The sequence below is a fragment of the Gorilla gorilla genome, chromosome 10 (genome assembly GCF_029281585.2).
Source record: "Gorilla gorilla gorilla isolate KB3781 chromosome 10, NHGRI_mGorGor1-v2.1_pri, whole genome shotgun sequence".
NCBI lineage: Eukaryota > Metazoa > Chordata > Mammalia > Primates > Hominidae > Gorilla > Gorilla gorilla.
Genome location: NC_073234.2, coordinates 122,460,243 through 122,477,103, shown reverse-complemented (window position 1 = coordinate 122,477,103; position 16,861 = coordinate 122,460,243). Strand labels below are relative to the sequence as shown.

Genomic DNA, 16,861 nt, shown 5'->3' with positions numbered 1-16,861 from the left:
GACCTTTTGAGCCCTGGCTGCAGCCAGAGCAGCCAGAACGTGGGGACTAGCATCTCAAGACCGCACAAGGCAGCAACACCCTGGGCCTGGCCTCCCAAACCATTTTGCCCGAGGAGGCCTCTGAGCCTGTGATGGAAGGGGTAGCCTTGATTTCTGGAATGTCTTGGGGGCTTTTCCCCATTGTCTTGACTGTTAACAACTAGCTCTCTTTTATTCATGTTAATTGCTTTAACAACCTGTTCTGTCAGGGCCTGGTACCTGGGGCTAGGTAGTTTGGATTTCTCTCCTGAAAACTTCCCTCTACCACATGGTTAGGTTGTAAATTTTTCAAATTTGTATGCTCTGTTTTTCTCTTAATTATTAGCTTTAACTTTGTCTTTTTTTTGAACTCCCATATCTGATAGTAGGCTGTTAGAAGCAGCCATGTCACCTTTTGAACGCTTTGTTGTTTAGAAACTTTTTTTTGCCAGGTAGCTTAAGTCATTACTCTTAAGTTCAGCCTTTTACAAAGTCCTAGGCATGGATACAATGTAGCTAAGTTTTTTGTTAACAAGCGTAACATATAATGTGGCCATTTTTTTGTTTTAGTTTTTAAAAGTTTTGAGATCTCATGAACGTGGCCTTTACTGTCTATATTTTAATCAGCATTTTTGTCACAACCTCTTAACCAGTCTCTAAAAAGTTTTAAAGTTTTTCTTGTGTATGAGGTTTTTTGTTTTTGTTTTGTTTTGTTTTGAGTTCTCTAAGCTCTTGTAAGCAGCTTTAGTTTTTGCTTTTTTTTTTTTTTTTAATACTTTAAGTTCTGGGATACATGTACAGAACCTGCAGGTTTGTTATGTAGGTATACATGTGCCATGGTGGTTTTGCTGTACCCATCAACCTGTCATCTAGGTTTTAAGCCCCACATGCATTAGGTATTTGTCCTAATGGTCTCTGTCCCCTTGCCCCTCAACCCCTGGCAGGCCCCGGTATGTGCTGTTCCCCTCCCCGTGTCCATGTGTTCTCATTGTTCAACTCCTACTTATGGAGAACATGCGATGTTTGGTTTTCTGTTCCTATGTTAGTTTGCTAAGAATGATGCTTTCCAGCTTCATCCATGTCCCTGCAAAGGACATGAACTCATTCTTTTTTATGGCTGCTTCATATTCCACAGTGTATATGTGCCAGATTTTCTTTATCCAGTCTATCATTGATGGGCATTTGGGTTGGTTCCAAGTCTTTGCTATTGTGAACAGTGCCACAATAAACATACGTGTGCCTGTGTTATTATAGTAGAATGATTTATAATCCTTTGGGTATATACCCAGTAATGGGATTGCTGGGTCAAATGATATTTCTGTTTCTAGATCCTTGAGGAATCGCCACACTGTCTTCCACAATGGTTGACCTAATTTACACTCCCACCAACAGTGTAAAAGCGTTCCTATTTCTTCACATCCTCTCCAGCATCTGTTGTTTCCTGACTTTTAATAATCGCTGTTCTAACTGGCATGAAATGGTATCTCATTGTGGTTTTGATTTGCATTTCTCTAATGACCAGTGATGATGAGCTTTTTTTTCATGTTTTTTGGCCACATAAATGTCTTTTGAGAAGTGCCTGTTCATATCCTTCACCCACTTTTTGATGGGGTTGTTTTTTTTTTTTTTGTAAATTTGTTTAAGTTCCTTGTAGATTCTAGATATTAGACCTTTGTCAGATGGATAGATTGCAAAAATTTTCTCCCATTCTATAGGTTGTCTGTTCACTCTGATGATGGTTTCTTTCACTGTGCAGAAACTCTTTAGTTTAATTAGATCCCATTTGTCAAGTTTGGCTTTTGTTGCCATTGCTTTTGGTGTTTTAGTCATGAAGTCTTTGCCCATGCCTGTGTCCTGAATGGTATTGCCTAGGTTTTCTTCTAGGGTTTTTATGGTTTTAGGTTTTACATGTAAGTCTTTAATTCGTCTTGAGTGAATTTTTGTATACGGTGTAAAGAAGGGGTCCAGTTTCAGTTTTCTGCATATGGCTAGCCAGTTTTCCCAGCACCATTTATTAAATAGGGAATCCTTTCCCCATTTCTTGTTTTTGTCAAGATCAGATGGTTGTAGGTGTGTGGTGTTATTTCTGAGGCCTCTGTTCTGTTCCACTGGTCTATGTATCTGTTTTGGTACCAGTACCATGCTATTTTGGTTACTGTAGCCTTGTAGTGTAGTTTGAAGTCAGGTAGCGTGATGCTTCCAGCTTTGTTCTTTTTGCTTAGGATTGTCTTGGCTATACAGGCTCTTTTTTTGGTTCCATATGAAATTTAAAGTAGTTGTTTCTAGTTCTGTGAAGAAAGTCAATGGTAACTTGATGGGAATAGCATTGAATCTATTAATTACTTTGGGCAGTATGGCCATTTTCATGATGCTGATTCTTCCTATCCATGAGCATGGAATGTTTTTCCATTTGTTTGTGTCCTCTCTTATTTCTTTGAGCAGTGGTTTGTAGTTCTCCTTGAAGAGGTCCTTCACATCCCTTGTAAGTTGGATTCCTAGGTATTTTATTCTCTTTGAAGCAATTGTGAATGGGAGTTCATTCATGACTTGACTCTCTGTCTATTATTGGTGTATAGGAATGCTTGTGATTTTTGCTGATCGATTTTGTATCCTGAGATTTTGCTGAAGTTGCTTATCAGCTTAAGGAGTTTTGGGGCAGAGGCAATGGAATTTTCTAAATATACAATCATGTCATCTGCAAACAAAGACAATTTGACTTTCTTTCTATTTGGATACCCTTTATTTCTTTCTCTTGCCTGATTGCCCTGGCCAGAATTTCCAATACTATGTTGAATAGGAGTGGTGAGAGAGGGCATCCTTGTTTTGTGCCAGTTTTCAATGGGAATGCTTCCAGCTTTTGCCCATTCAGTATGATATTGGCTATGGGTTTGTCATAAATAGCTCTTATTATTCTGAGATAACGTTCCATCAATACCTAGTTTATTGAGAGTTTTTAGCATGAAGCAGTGTTGAATTTTGTCCAAGGCCTTTTCTGCATCTATTGAGATAATTATGTGGTTTTTGTCATTGGTTCTGTTTATATGATGGATTACATTTATTGATTTGCATATGGTGAACCAGCCTTACATCCCAGGGATGAAGCTGCCTTGATTGTGTGGATAAGCTTTTTGATGTGCTGCTAGATTCAGTTTGCCAGTATTTTATTGAGTATTTTCATATTGATGTTCATTGGGGATATTGACCTGAAATTTTCTTTTTTTGTTGTGTCTGCCAGGTTTTGGTATCAGAATGATGTTGGCCTCATATAAAATGAGTTAGGGAGCAGTCCCTCTTTTTCTTTTGTTTGGAATAATTTCAGAAGGAATGGTACCAGCTCCTCTTTGTACCTCTGGTAGAATTTGGCTGTGAATCCATCTAGTCCTGGGCTTTTTTTGGTTGGTAGGCTACTAATTACTGCCTCAATTTCAGAACTTGTTATTGGTCTATTCAGGGATGTGACTTCTTCCTGGTTTAGTCTTGGGAGAGTGTATGTGTCCAGGAATTTATCCATTTCCTCTAGATTTTTTAGTTTATTTGCATAGAGGTGTTTATAGTATTCTCTGATAGTAGTTTGTACTTCTGAGGGATCAGTGGTGATATCCCTTTATCATTTTTTATTGTGTCTATCTGATTCTTCTCTCTTTTATTTATTAGTCTGTCTAGCAGTCTATCAATTTTGTTAATCTTTTCAAAAAGCCAGCTCCTGGATTCATTAATTTTTTTGAAGGGTTTTTCGTGTCTCTGTCTCCTTCAGTTTTGCTCCGATCTTAGTTATTTCTTGTCTTCTGCTAGCTTTTGAATTTGTTTGCTTTTGCTTCTGTAGTTCTTTTAATTGTGATGTTAGGGTGTCGATTTTAGATCTTTCTTGCTTTCTGATATGGACATTTAGTACTATAAATTTCCCTCTTAACACTGCTTTAGCTGTGTCCCAGAGATTCTGGTATGTTATCTCTTTGTTCTCATTGGTTTCAAAGAACTTACTTACTTCTGCCTTAATTTCTTTATTTACCCAGTAGTCACTCAGGAGCAGGTTGTTCAGTTTCCATGTAGTTGTGTGGTTTTGAGTGAGTTTCTTAATCCTGAATTCGAATTTGATTGCACTGTGGTCTGAGAGACTGTTTGTTATGATTTCCGTTATTTGCATTTGCTGAGGAGTGTTTTACTTCCAATTATTGGTCAATTTTAGAATAAGTGCTATGTGGTGTGAGAAGAATGTATATTCTGTTGATTTGGGGTAGAGAGTTCTGTAGATGTCTACTAGGTCTGCTTGGTCCAGAGTTGAGTTCAAGTCCTGAATATCCTTCTTAATTTTCTGTCTCATTGATCTAATATTGACAGTGGGGTGTTAAAGTCTCCCACTATTATTGTATGGGAGTCTACGTCTCTTTGTAGGTCTCCGAGAACTTGCTTTATAAATCTGGGTTCTCTTGTTTTGGGTGCATATATATATTTAAGATAATTTGCTCTTCTTGTTACATTGATCCGTTTACCATTGTGTAATGCCCTTCTTTGTCTTTTTTAATCTTTTTTGGTTTAAAGTCTGTTTTATCAGAGACTAGGATTGCAACCCCTAAGCAGCTTTAGTTTTAAAGCTGCTTTTATGTTTTTAGATATCTTTATAGCAACACCCCACTCCTGGTACCAATTTTTTGTCTTTGTCTGTCCCCATGACTCAGATACCTCTTGCTAGGCTCCATCTGCAGTATTAGAGATCAAGTTTTAACATGGGATTTGAAGGGGACAAATATGTAAACTATATCAGGCACTAATCCCTCTCATGACAGTACAATGCATATGACCAAATAACTTCCTAAATGCCCCACCTCTTAATACTGTAGCATTGAGGATTAGGTTTTAACATGAATTTTGGGGGAACATAGACATTCAGACCATAGCAGGGATGTATTCTGTATATAATCTCTCTCTCACTTAACAGATAGTACCTTCCTGAAGAGAAGTTACCTCTTAAATCAAAAGTTTATTTTGTATCCCTATCCATTATAGGCAGTATTATTGATGCTGGGTATATAGCATTGAATAAAACAGAAAAAGTTGCTGCCCTATTCCAGTGGGGGGAAAACGGACAGTAAGACAAAAATAATGTATCAGGTGGTGGTAAATTCAATGGAGAGAAATAAAGCAGAATGTGAGAACAGGGACCTAAAGGAAGAGGAAACAAGCTATACATGTATCTGGGGAAAGAGCCTTTTTGTGTTCTCCACAGCATAGTGGCTTATACATAGTAGGCATTAAATATTGTTTTAATTTTTCTTATAAATCTAAGGTTGAGGGATGGGACAGCTACTTTATATAATTTATATGTTAATGTCTATCTTAAACTCATAACTTAGAAAAAATTCTCAATGAACAGATTTGTTTTAGAATTTAAACTTCAACATGTTCATTACACATTTGAAGCTATGACTTGTAAGCTCTCTTATTTTTCAGTAACCAAATCTATAAATGTGCCTACATCCTTACTAGTTCTTCCTTCTAGTATACAACTTCAGTGGAAGAGATACTGCTGTCTCTTTTCAAAACGAGTTTCTTCTTCTGTGCTCCATTTCAAAGACTTTGCTCATTTTTTATATTTATTCTTACCTTTTCTTCTACTTTTTCTTCTTTTTAGGTTGCCTCCAATCAACATTTAAACATGCTTAAGATCAAATTCTGTAAAACATACACAACCTGTAACAACAAAGGAACAGAACTTAGCATTGACTGTGTTCCGCTCCTGCAACTATGTATCTCAGTTTCTTTGTAGCCAATTTCTTGAGCAAGATGTCTAATAGTGGCTGACTTCATTTCTTTATATTCTGCTTACCCTTGAACCCACTCCAAACTAAGGCATGTCCGGCTTCACTCCCACCCACTCTACCAAAACTATTTTTATCCAAAGGATACTTTAAATCTGCCCATTCCCTGACTTTTTTCTTTTTTTATTTTTTATTTTTTTTTAACAATGTTTGACACATTTGACCACACCTTCCTCTTCTTCCCTTGGCTTTATTAAAGGACTCTTCTATGCTTTCCTGCCAGCGCTATTAGTGTTCTTCCTTAGCTTCTCCTTTTCTGTTCAACCTTTAAATGCCCCTGAGGTCTGTGATCTCCACCCTCTTTTCATTTCACATATTTCTAGGCAATCTTATCTCTTCTCATAAAGTCAGTTACCGTTTACTCGTCTATGCCCGGAATTCTCAACTTAGTGTCTTCAGCGCAAATCTCTTTCCTGATCCCCGGACGTGTGTGTGTGTTTGTATGTATCATATATACCCATTTGCCTGCTTGAATATATGACATTACCTCAAACTCAGCTTGTCCAAAACAGAGTTCATCTTCATCCTTCTCTATTGCTCAAAAACAAACAAACCCCAAACTGAGTTTTCCTGTGTTTTCTGTCTTCACAAATGATACTTCCATTTGCCCATTTGAGTCCTTACTGTGTGCCAATTACTTGCTAATTTCTGTGGATAGCATGATAGTCAACAGATAATTTCTCTGCCCTCAGGGAGTTTATAGTACAGAGGAAGATTTATTCAGAAATAAAATAGTTACATAAATACATTCTTCCCTCTCCATTGTCTCTTTAGCCCATATCACCATTCTCTTTGCCTACGTTGTTTGGGTAGCTTACAAATCATTGTCCCCCTTGCCCTTCTCTAATTCATTCTCTGCACAGCAAGTAGAGTGATCTTTTTAAAATTGCAAATCTGGTCACGTCATTTATGCTTTAAAACCTTTTAATGACATTTCTTTACCCTTAGGTTAAAGTTCAAAAAGCCATAACATGGTTTCAAATCCTTGTGTAATCTGGCCCTCTGCTTCTTTCTAGTCTCTGGTGATTATTTCACTGAGGCATTTAAACTGAAACTTGAAGTGTAAAGTGGATCTTAATAAGCAAGGCATGGAGGGAAGGGAATTCCAAGCAGAGAGAAGCAAATTCCAGACTGAAAGAATAGCTTAAGGAAAGGCACAGTATTCTGATAGTGGTGAGGAGGCTGATGTAGCTGAGTCATATGGTGCATGAAAAGATAGGAGATGTTGTTTAGTACTTTTTTGTTTGCTAGTTGGTTGCTTGAGTCAAACAGGCTTAAGCAAAAAGAAAGTTTATTGGTAGATGTAATTGAATAACCTAAGGGAAACTGGCTTTGGACATCTCTTGATACCAGGACTCAGAAGATGTTACCAGGATCACATTTCTCTTTGCATCTCTGAACTTCACTTATTCTGCCTTGACTTCTCAAATAGGCTGTCCTCTGGTGGCAAAATATAGCAATAACAATGGCATTTATCTCAGCAAAAAGCATACACCTTTGGCCCAGAAGTCTCAGCAAAAGTCTTATGGCACTTCATTGGCTCTTTTGGGCCAGTTTCTGAACTAGTCATCATGAGTTTATGATTGTCTTAGCTGAAATGTGCTTCACTGGTGGAATCAGCTTGACTGAACTGAAGTAACTGAAGTAAAATGAGTAGGAAGTAGGTGGATATCCTAAAACAACATTGTTGCCTATTATATAAGAACTCAGATAAGTGGGTATAGTTCAGAAAAGCTGCCCTTGTTTGGGGAAATATAAATTTAGTAGCTGAGTGAATGTTAGAAGAGAGGGTCAAGATACTAGTTTGGAGACTTTATCAACAGTTCAAGTGAAAGATAATATAGGCTTAAACAAGGGGAAAGGCTATGAGGAAGGGGAAGATATAAGAGGAAGCCTGTAGAGGTACAGTGAAAAGCTTAGGTGACTGCCTGGAAAACACAGTTTCATAGAGGAGGAGGGTGAGGGAGAAAGTAGAGTGTAAGATCCTCATACTTTGTGCCTCTGTGACAATTAGACATTAAGTTAGGAAACACAGAAATAGACCGTATGTAGGTGAGGAAAAGAGTGAGTTTAGGTTGTTGGCCAATTTGAAGCACTGCTAAGATATCAACATGAGAAATGGAGAAAATAGAAATTTCACTCTGGGAATTATAGACATTGGATCTGTGCATATGGGAATAATTCCTGTATAAGTAATGGATGAAGCATGCCTGGATAAGATTGGATACAGCCATAAAAAGTTATGTTAGTCAAAAGCCCAGTGAAAAAACTCAGCGAATACTATATTTAAGATGAATAGGAGCTGGTGAAGGAGGCGAAAGAGAACCAGAGAGGTAAAAAGAGGATCCAGGAGAGTGCCATATTATGGAAACTGAATGTGGCAAGAGTGATTTTACATTGCACTACAGGAGGCAGGTTAGAATGAGTTTTGACAATTATGTAGGAAAAATTATCAAAGACTTAGAGGTGGGAAAAGGAAATTATTGCATATCTAGAATGCTAGATGTTGTTTAGAGGACCCTCCAGGAGTTATATGATTCTGATTAAGGGATATGCATCTTTGTATTTGATTGACAAGGCTGTTTTACAACTCTGTAAAAAGGGATAAAAGTTAAGTTGTAGAAAACTGAAAGCAGTACAAATGTTTTCTGCCCATACCAATGCAAATTATGTTTGTGCCATGAAAATGAATTTTGTAAGTTGAGAAATAGTAAATCAGATTCTTATTTGAATCAGTTTTAACATCATATTTCTTTCTTCCTTAATCAATGAATTACGTAAATTTTTTTGCCAGATCTTCAGTTCGTGTTTGTATGAGAGTCATGATTTTACTATTTTGAAAATTATACTTTATCTGTTACAAAGGCTTTTGGTGAACTTTGAGATAACACTTCAGTGTAGGTGTAAGGATAGAAATCAGATTGTATCAGATGTTAACAAAGGTGTGTGTAGCAGGTGAGGGGAGGGGAGTGGGGGAAATGATTCAGGTTGGAATGTGAGGGGGATTTTTTATGAGAGAGGTAAGAAATTAGCTCAAGGCATAGGTTCTGAACAGGCTAAGGAAAAGTGAATTTTGGTTAGATAACTAGACTTTTAGTCAAGACTGAGCATAGTGTATTCACAGGATGATAAATAAATAAAATATATAGATAACTTTTAGTCAAGACTGAGCATAGTGTATTCACAGGATGATAAATAAGAAATAGAATATATAGATAAGGTGAGGCCTGAATATGTAATTCTTTGAATGACAGACTGAAGTAAGTTTAGAACATCTGACTGTACTAAGACCTACTTTATAATTCTTACTTTCCTATTAAATGGCCGTGGTACTGACCTTGGGTAAATCTCTCTCCCTTCATTTAATCATTCAGGAAAACATTCAGTGAGAGCCTGTTATCTACCAGGTACTGTGCAAGTCATTGGAGATACAAAGATGAAGGTTATGGTTCTTCCCTGTAAGGAAACTTTCACACCACTAAAGGACAATTAGAACATACAATGTTAAAAAGGACCTCTGTGGAAATCTGCAAAGACAATTGTGAAAGAACAAAGGAAAGACAACTTTAAAGGGGTGGGAAAAGGGGTAAAGGTGATGAGTGTGAGTTCTAGAGGTGTGTGTGTGTGTGTTTGTGTGTATGTGTTGGGGAGTGCTGGGTGTGAGATATGAGACTGAGAGAGGAGGAATTCTAGAATGCTTCTGTAGTAGGCCGTTCTTGCATTGCTATAAGGAAATACCTGAGACTGAGTTATATATAAAGAAAAGAGGTCTAATTGGCTCATGGTTCTGCAGGCTGCTCAGGAAGCATAGCAGCATCTGCTTTTGGGGAGCCTCAGGAAGGTTACAACCATGGTGGAAGGCAAAGGGGGAGCAGGCATGTTACATAGCAAAGGCAGAAGCAAGAGAGTGAGGGGGGAGGTGCTACACACTTTTAAATGACCAGATTTCATGAGAACTCGCCATTGTAAAGACGTACCAAAAGGGATGATGCTAAATAATTCATGAGAAACCTGCCCTTTTGATCCAGTCACCTCCTAGTAGGCCCCACCTCCAACACTGGGGATTACATTTCAATATGACATTTGGGCAGGGACACATATCCAAATTAGATCAGCTTCTTGAAGATGCATGAGTCAGTGTACTTACATGAAAAGAGAGGTTTTTTTTTTTTTTTTTTTTTTTTTGAGGCAGGGTCTCACTTTGTCACGCAGGCTGGAGTGTAGTGGCATGATTTCAGCTCACTGCAACCTCTTCCTCCTGGGTTCAAGGTGATTCTCTTGCCTCAGCCTCCCGAGTAGCTAGTGGAATTACAGGTGTGTGCCACCATGCCTGGCTAATTTTTGTATTTTTAGTAGAGATGGAGTTTCACCATGTTGACCAGGCTAGTCTTGAACTCCTGACCTCAAGCAATCTGCCTGCCTCAGCCTCCCAAAGTGCTGGGATTACAGGCATGCACCACTGCGTCCAGCCTGAAAAGGAAGTTTCTAAGAAATCGTCTCTTATGTGACACCATTGGAACCTGCAGTTACTTGAAAAAGGAAATCGTTTAAAAAAAAAACAGAAAAGTGTGCATTAATTTGATAGTTTTTGATGTAAGGCTTGATTCCATGTCTGAGTTCTTTTGCTCACTTCTTTATCCACATTTATTCTTTAGGTGATCTCATCTAGTTGCATACTTGAATACCTGATAATTTCCTATTGTGTATTACCTGCACTGGCCTCTATCTTGAATTCCGGATTTGCCTATCTAGTATTTTTACTTGGATTCAAAATAAGCATCTTAAGCTGATTTTGTCTCCATCTCCTCTACCTCCCATGGCTTCTCTATGTCACAGTAAATGTCATCATTCACCTAGTTCTGCAAAAACCCAGGAGCTACCCTTTCTTCTTTTTGTACTCAAACTTCATATCTAGTCCTAAAACAATTGTTAGAGCTTTTCCCTTCAAATTAAATCTCATATCCATTCAAATAACACCCTCCCACTGCTATCATAATATCCAGGCCACCAGCATTTTTTACAAGATTACCGTAAAAGCCTCCTAAGTTTTCCACTTCCATTTTTGTGCCTACCTTTCCCATCTGTTCCATGTGGAATTCAGAGTAATATTTTTAAAACCATAGTTAGGTCTGGAGGCTCAATACGTGGCACAGGGTGGGTGTCAATATGTCCTTGTGTATTGAATGTATAAATGAGTATTGTTCTGCTGATTTTGCTGATGGAATTTCAAGTTGACTTTCCTGCGTAAATTACACCCGCAGACTGATATTGCCTATTATTCATTAAAGTTGATTAAAACCTTAAAGACCATGGTGAAGCAAACTTGAATACAGAATTCCTTTAGTACATTTTTTTCTTCCCATCTAGTTTAGCTGTCTTGTCTACAGATAGTTAATTAGACAAACTTTTTTGGTGATTCACCTTTTATCAAGCCTTTTTGAAGCATTCAGTTTCATTTTCTATAAAACACCTTTACTTTTTATATTCTCAGTTTATATAAAATTTAAATTACGTGATGAAAATAAGTTCAGCTGGCATGAACGTGTTTGAGAAACACAACTGACTCTTCATATGTCTAGAACTTTAACTGATTGGAATAGGAATTGGACTTATTAGAAAGCAGTAGCCTATTTTATTTTTGTCAAACTGAAATTAGCCATGTCCATCAGTCAGCATGGCCTCTGTATGCTTTGCACAGGGTATAGAAGGCATTTGGTTATTTGTGTGAATTGATAAATTGGAGATCACTAGTAGTTTTTGTTTTTTGTTTTTTGTTTTTTTTTTTTTTTTGAGACAGAGTTTCACTCTTGTTGCCCAGGCTAGAGTGCAGTGGCACGATCTTGGCTCATTGCAACCTCCACCTCCTCGGTTCAAGCGATTCTCCTGCCTCAGCCTTCCAAGTAGCTGGGATTATAGGCATGCGCCATCACACCTGGCTAATTTTTGTATTTTTACTAGAGACGGGGTTTCATCATGTTGGCCAGGCTTTTCTTGAACTCCTGAACTCAGGTAATCCACCCGCCTCAGCCTCCCAAGGTGCTGGGATTACAGGCGTGAGCCATCGAGCCCGGCTTAGTAGTTTTAATGTATGTTAACTACATAATTGCCAAGGTCCCTTCTAGTTCTAGAACTGTATGATTTCTGTGATGGTAATACCAAAATAATTTTTAGTATTATAAAAGATAGAACGATAGGTTTTTAAAATTGGACATAAAATTCATTCTCAAATATTTTTATTTGGTTTGGGTTGCATATTTTAAATAATTGGGTATTAGGGTTTCCTAGAGATTAAAAAATGCTATTTAAAAAAAAGAGGATTCTATTGACTCTGGTTACTTTTGCCATTTTAATCTTATCCTATCTGTCTTCTCAATAGCAACAACAACAACAAATTAAATATCTTAATGACACGTATTTTTATTTTTTTTTTATTTTACTTATTTATTTATTTTTTTTTTTTGAGACGGAGTCTCGCTCTGTCGCCCAGGCTGGAGTGCAGTGGCGCGATCTCGGCTCACTGCAAGCTCCGCCTCCTGGGTTCACGCCATTCTCCTGCCTCAGCCTCCCAGCAGCTGGGATTACAGGCGCCCGCCACCACGCCCAGCTAATTTTTTGTGTTTTTAGTAGAGACGGGGTTTCACCGTGTTAGCCAGGATGGTCTTGATCTCCTGACCTCGTGATCCACCCGCCTCGGCCTCCCAAAGTGCTGGGATTACAGGCGTGAGCCACCGCGCCCGGCCGACACGTATTTTTATTTAGTTTTCTTGTTTTAAGTGATGTGGGCCAGCAGGAGTTAAAAGGCTGTAATAGAATGACTTAATATTAAATTACTGTGCTACAGTGTATATGTCTTAGAGAATGTGCTGCCAAGCCTTTTATTGGTATTATGTATGGTATGGGGTCAGATTCTAATTTTGAGGTTAAAATACCCTTTTTAATTGTCTGGCTTAGTGTTAATATTTTTTGCAATTAGGGGCATAATTTGGGGTAATGTGGGAATAGAAAGGAAAGATTGAATGAAAGGAAGATAATTAAAAAGAAGAATAACCATCAGAGTAGAGTGACATGTAGGTTTTTGGAAAAGGAGGAGTCACTGATTATATTTTGAGATCCCATGAAGAGAGACATAACAAAGTTAAAAGGAACTAGTTTAGAAATTAGGATAAGCTTAATTTTAGGTGTATCAAAGTTTGTTTTAGGTGTATTGAAGTTAGGGTAACAGTGGGATATCCCGATACAGTTGGTTAGCAGGGACTGAAGCTAGGAAGAGAAGTTGGGACTAGGTGTGTATTTTTAATTGGAAACAGTCTTTTGAGAGGTGATAATTAAAATTAGGGTAATGGGTGAGAATACTGAAAGAGGAGCATATAGCAAGACAAAAGGAATGGCAGTCTTTTCTATTTTTTTGAGACGGACTCTGTCTCAATTGGTCGCCCAGGCTGGAGTGCAATGGTGCAATCTTGGCTCACTGCAACCTCTGTCTCCCGGGTTCACGCAATTCTTCTGCCTCAGCCTCCCTGGTAGCTGGGATTACAGGCATGCACCACCATGCCCAGCTAATTTTTTTGTGTTTTTAGTAGATACAGGATTTTACCATGTTGGCCAGGCTTGTCTTGAACTCCTGACCTCAAGTGATCTGCCCTCTGCAGCCTCCCAAAGTGCTGGGATTACAGGCATGAGTCACCGTGCCCAGCCAGTAATGGCAGTCTTTATGATTATGATTTTTAAAAAGTATATTTTAGGCCGGGCACAGTGGCTCATGCCTGTGATCCCAGCTGCTCAGGAGGCTGAGGCAAGAGGATCGATTGAACCAGGGAGACAGAATGCAGTGAGCCGAGATCACACCGCTGCACTCCAGCCTGGGTGACAAAGCGACACTCCGTCTCAAAAAAAAAAAAAAGAGAGAGAGAGAAATAAAAAAAATATATTTTACATGTTAAACTTTTTTGTATTCAAACTTTTATGGTTTATATCATTAGCGATAAGCCTCAATGCCCCTTTCCCACCCAAAGATGATATAAATATTTACAATGTTTTTCTAATACATTTAGAGTTTTATTTACACATATAAATCTTTGTTCCATCTAGAATTTACATTGACACTGAGGTTACACTCTAACTTCTTTTTCCCCAAATGATGATCATTTTCCACAAAATGATGGCCAGTTATTCCAACACTACTTATTGGATCATTTCCAATTCAGTGAGGTAAGTAAATATAAGTGTTAATGTAAATTTTTAATATTTTACGATCATTTCTAGGCTATTTAATTTTTAAAATGTGGATTTTTTCTGATGAAAAATACAATCATAGTAAAGAATTCAAATGATATGAAGAAAGTGTCTGTATAATATCACCCATAAGAAGATAAGAAATACAACACGGGTAGTAGTTTTAAAATGTGAAAATATAAATGTGCATATATGCACATATGTGTTAATATGAATGTGTGTTTACATGGAAACTTTGACATCTCTGTTCACAAGTGTGATTAATTCATATTTTTCTTTTGGGAGCTAATTTTGTTAATTTTAACAATGAGATCATGTTAGCCTTATAGTAACTTCCTATCCTTTTTATGCCCCCAACAGTATAAATAACATAGGACTTCTGTGTTCCATAAACCTTTGCTAGAATTCACCTATAAAGCAATTTGGCTCAGGGGTTTTTGGGAGGAGTCGGATTATTTTTATAGCAATTTCAAGATTCCTGTCCAGTCCACACATCAAACTACCCACATCAAACCCCTAGTTAATACATGAATTTAGCCTCTAATTTAGTAGCTGGTGACTCTGTAATCTACTTTCATTCTTTCTCCTCTGGAAGGTTTATTGAGTCAATAATTGATACCTGAGCTAAGCTTTGCCCATTTGGAATTTGGAAAAGGAATGCAGAGACTGTAGTCAGTTGGTATTGGGCCTTGGCACTGAGTAGTCATAAAAAATAGATATCTTTGCATAGAAAGGTGGTTGTAGAAAGACAAAAGAATGAACACATACGCAGAAAGGAACAAACAAGAGAGAATTCAATTCCAAAAAGGCGTTGGGTTCTAACATTCCAGAATCCTTAGACTTAACTATACTACTTGAGCACAAGTTTCCATGAAATACTCCTATATTCTTCCAATGCTTTTTTTTGTTTGTTTGACCTAGTTTGAGTAGATTTCTGTTCATTGCAGTGAAACAATTCCTGACTTAGATCATCTTTGACATACTTTTTATTTCATTTGTGTTTATTGGTTATTCTAGGTTTCTTGTCAGTCAGTTTGATAATTGAATTTGCCATTAATGCATATTTTCCTAAAATACCTGCCGTTAAATCTAGTCTTCCATTCTCACATGTATTGCTAAAGTTGTATACCATATTCTTTTATTTAATAAGTACCACAATTGCTATGATAGTCCCTTTCTTACATTACTAATAGATATTTATTTTTTTCTTCTTTTTCTTTCTTCGACTTGCTGGATGTTTTTATACTTTATTGATCTTTTCAAAGCATAACTCCTATGGAAGGAATAAAGAATATTGTCAAAGAGTTACCTCCACAAAAAACATCAGGCTCCGATAGTTTCATAGTTGGGTTCTACCAAAGTTTAAGAAACGTGTAACTTCAGTGATATATAAATTGTTCTAAAACATGATAAAAGAAGAGGAAACAATGTGTAGAATTATCAAATAGGATACAGAAGCATATTTTAAGTGTGTATCCTACATTCATGTTGAAAATGCAGGAATACAGTATTGGAAATATATTAATATGTCATTATATTAGTAGATCAGAGTATAATTATATGATCACCTCCATAGATGCTGAAAATACTTTTGATAAAGTTCAATATTTATTCCTAATAAAATTTAGTACTAAACCAGAAATAGAAGGCTACCAAATCAGCTCAAAAGTCAGCATCATGCTTAATGGGTAAAATTTAGAAGTTCTACAAAGTCTGGAGCAAGATACAAATGCTGGCTGTCATCACTATTACTTATTGTGCCAGAGGTACTAACTAATGCAGTATAAAAGGTATAAAAATGGAAGAGGAAGTAAAATTTATTGCTGTTTTTAGGACAATATTATTATATCCCAAAATATCTAGGAGAATCAACTGAAAAGGTACTATTAATAATAAGAGAATCCAGGCCGGGCGCGGTGGCTCACTCCTGTAATCCCAGCACTTTGGGAGGCCGAGGCAGGCAGATCACCAGGTCAGGAGATCGAGATCATCCTGGTTAGCACGGTGAAACCCTGTCTCTACTAAAAAAAAAAAAAAAATTAGCCAGGCAAGGTGGCAGGTGCCTGTAGTCCCAGCTACTCAGGAGGCTGAGGCAGGAGAATGGTGTGAACCCAGGAGGCAGAGCTTGCAGTGAGCCAAGGTCGCGCCACTACACTCCAGCCTGGGCGACAGAGCGAGACTCCATCTCAAAAAATAAATAAATAAATAAATAAATAAATAAATAAATAAATGAATAAAAATAAGAGAATCCAGCGATGTGGCTAGATACAATTTTTATTAGCCTTAGGTGCAGAGAATTAGTTTAAGACATTATCATTACAGGTTTATGTAAGGTCTCTTCCTTGTTTTCTTTCTTTAGCCTCCTTTATTCCTATTTGAATTTCCCTTCTCCCATACATAAATACATTGTTTGTTATACAGTATACATTGTGGTTATATTCTAATATATTTATCTTTTTGTAACTATGTGTTCATGCAAAACAGATATTGTTTTATGTGCATTTATTTTTAACTTACATAAATGCTATTGTGTTGTATTTCTTATTCTGTTTTTTTCCCACAAGCACTAAATGTCTAAGATGTACTCATGTTGATACTGCTAATCCATTGCTTCTAACAGCTGTATAATGCTCTGTGAGACCTTTACCATATTATATCTGTTATCTTAGTGATAGCTACCTGTTTACTTCTAGTTTCCTGTCACCACAAATTGTTTTGCAGTGAACATCCTTGCACATGACTCTGTGTTAAGTATTTGTTTGGAGTGTATATACAAATCAATAGAATTGCTGGGA

At 37.3% G+C, this 16,861-nt stretch overlaps 1 protein-coding gene across 5 annotated transcripts in view; it reads left to right on the top strand.

The window, feature by feature from the left end:
* CRY1 (cryptochrome circadian regulator 1) overlaps nucleotides 1-16,861 on the top strand; it is a 102,680-nt gene that overhangs the window by 6,969 nt on the left and 78,850 nt on the right. The window contains exon 1 of one of the 5 annotated variants that reach the window (XM_055358953.2): nucleotides 13,918-14,042. The exons of 3 other annotated variants lie outside the window; for them this stretch is intronic. In XM_055358953.2, coding sequence (XP_055214928.1) covers nucleotides 13,969-14,042 — 74 coding nt within the window. In that variant the 5' untranslated portion in view covers nucleotides 13,918-13,968. Of the gene's footprint in view, nucleotides 1-13,917; nucleotides 14,043-16,861 lie in introns of those variants that run through there. One more of the 5 variants, XM_055358954.2, reaches the window with a different exon arrangement.